The 2,568-nt window shown below is 33.3% G+C and overlaps 1 protein-coding gene across 2 annotated transcripts in view; it reads left to right on the forward strand.

Annotated features, from left to right (window-relative positions):
- The window catches only part of SMC6 (structural maintenance of chromosomes 6), a 29,285-nt gene extending 26,964 nt beyond the window's left edge, over window positions 1-2,321 (forward strand). For both annotated transcript variants that reach the window (XM_010163535.1, XM_029083915.1), the window contains exons 25-26: window positions 788-885; window positions 2,213-2,321. In XM_010163535.1, coding sequence (XP_010161837.1) covers window positions 788-885; window positions 2,213-2,321 — 207 coding nt within the window. The remainder of the gene's footprint in view (window positions 1-787; window positions 886-2,212) is intronic.
- The last annotated feature ends 247 nt before the right edge of the window (window positions 2,322-2,568 follow it).

Genomic DNA, 2,568 nt, shown 5'->3' on the forward strand with positions numbered 1-2,568 from the left:
GACAACTTCCATGTCATCTATTCCATAAATAATTTGACACAATTTGTCTTTTCACTATTGTGCCATTGAGTGTAACCTTACTGTCTCCGTTCTGTAGTTCCTTTTGGTGTAATCCTGGAGACCCACCACAAGAGGACTCCATCAGCATATTTGCAAGGGAGGATACCTATTTTCATGTGCAGCAATGTATAGAAGCAGAGCTTTGTTTAACCTCTGCTAATAATAGCTTCTTATTGCACATTTTTTTTTAGTACACCTAATGCATAAGGTTGTGTTCAAAATAATATTAATAGTAATAATAATCATAATAAAAACAAGCTACATAATATCTTAGGTTTCATGCAGCCCTTAAATCCTTTCAGGTAATATTGAGGCAGGATTTTATAGGAAACATTATACTACTAAAATACAGTTCATCTCAGCATACCACTAAAGTAAGAAGTACTACATGTATGTCAAAGCTGACAGAAAAACCTTGTGAGTAGGAGTGTGTGATCGTTCCGACAGAAGCTTTTTATTGTGCACGTAGGCTAAAAAGTAAAGTTTTAAGAATTTCCCAGACTGTTATTTGTAGCTTTTAGAATTTAACCCTAATGTTTCTCCAGCTTAGATTTTGTTAGCCTTTTCTTTATTTAAACTTTATTGTATTTAAATTAGTTATGGTAGGATTTTTTATTAAGATATTTTTCTAATGAATTTATTCTTAAGCATTTGTCCTGATTTGTGCAATAACAGGCCAGTGAAGTACACGGTCAGTATTGCTACCTGATAAATCTTTTGTCTTCAGGACATGGTTAACAGAAGAATTGCAATGGATATGATTCTTAAAGTGGCTGACTCTCAGCATCATCGGCAGTTCATTTTGCTCACTCCACAAAGCATGAGGTAATACTGTTGTGTTGTATTTCCTGGTACAAGGATTACAAGGAAGTTCTATTGCAAGGAGTATACCCTGAAAAAAGTAAACACAAGGAGAAAGCAATTTTGCTGTTTGTAGCAGTAGAACATCAACAATTAAACAGTTCGTTGCTGATGGTTCTAGAAATTTAATAGGTTTTTCACTCTTCCTTATGTAAAGTCTCTTAATATTGTAGTTCAGTGGGACTTGAATCAGTTAATCTTAAGTAAAACAGCTTTTTAAAAAGTTTTACTGTATAAAATAGGCTCCTGATAGGTTTTAGCCCTGTATCTTCCTCTCCCCTCCCAAAATTAACAGAAGGCTTTGCATTTTTCCATTTTTCCTAGTAATACCACAGTACTTTACAGATGTTTGTCATTTGGGTTGATTTTTTTTTTTTAATGTCACTGATCTAGAAACTGATAACTTACTCCTTGTTTTCTTTTTTGTATCTAGTAGCCCAAAATTGTTTAAGAACCTCCATATAAGTCCCTGGTAAAACCATGCCCAGCTTAAGGGGACAATCATTGTCTAACCTTATTCAGCCAGCTCTTCTATTAGCTAAATGGAATCACTGAAGTCTGTGGAGGATAATTAAGCAGCCTTCAAGATGAAGTTGATTTACTCTTAATTGTCTTCCCTTACTAAAAACCTATGAGAAGCAGAATAATGGTATTCTGTTGTTATTTAACTGGAAATGCTTTGTGGAGAATTTCTGAAATTATTTAATAAACATACAGGAATTTTCTGTATGGTTACTGTTTAAAAAGTTTAATAATTCAAAGGGCAGCTTGGTTTTGTTGTATTTCTTACATGTTGCATGTTCAGCAAACATGTAATTTAAAAAAATTACATAGGCACCTTGAGAAAAAATATATTTAGGACAATCTGTGGAGAAGCCTGCATAAGTGTATGTGTAGTAACTCTGCTCATTCTTAGTATGATATGAGTGGTTATACATGTATAAAGTGTGTGCCACTTCAGGATCTGTAAGGCAAATATGAACAGTATTCTATGAATATTTCATTTGGAGTTTCTCTTAAAAGTACTTTTTCTATAATTAAGGTAGTCTAATTGTTAGAAATAACGATTGAAATCAGTCATTGTCTTTACCTCAGGCTTTTTCTGAAGTCTGGCTCCAATATCAGTTTAGTGAAGCCAGAACTTTACCCTATGTTACTGTTTTTCAAAACTGTCAAAGAAAAAAAAGACGGAGTTGTTTAAAGGAAAATACGTAATGGAAAAAAATCAAATGGAAATACTAAAATTTGTGAAGAAGAAACAGTGTTTAAATGATGCATACTTTATTTTTAGTTCTCTGCCTACGAGTTCCCGTATTCGAATCCTGCGAATGCAAGACCCTGAAAGAGGCCAAAGAACATTGAATTTCCAAAATAGGACTGACAGAGAGGATGATCAATAAGTATCTCTGTGTATGAATACAGCATACTATTGAGGATAAATGTGTAATAAGGTCTGCAAAGTTATTACTTCCTGATGCTGGATAAGAGAATCTTTTGTTAGAAACTCTTAGGAATACAAGGGGTTCCTGTAATTTTTTTTTTCGTTTTTTTTAAAAGAATTACTGTATGTGTACAGACCAAGAATAAGCACAGTTTTGATGATGAGAAAATTCTGAATGTTCAGTTGATATTTTTAACTACCAGCTA

Source organism: Antrostomus carolinensis, unplaced genomic scaffold (assembly GCF_000700745.2).
Source record: "Antrostomus carolinensis isolate BGI_N321 unplaced genomic scaffold, ASM70074v2 scaffold11212, whole genome shotgun sequence".
NCBI lineage: Eukaryota > Metazoa > Chordata > Aves > Caprimulgiformes > Caprimulgidae > Antrostomus > Antrostomus carolinensis.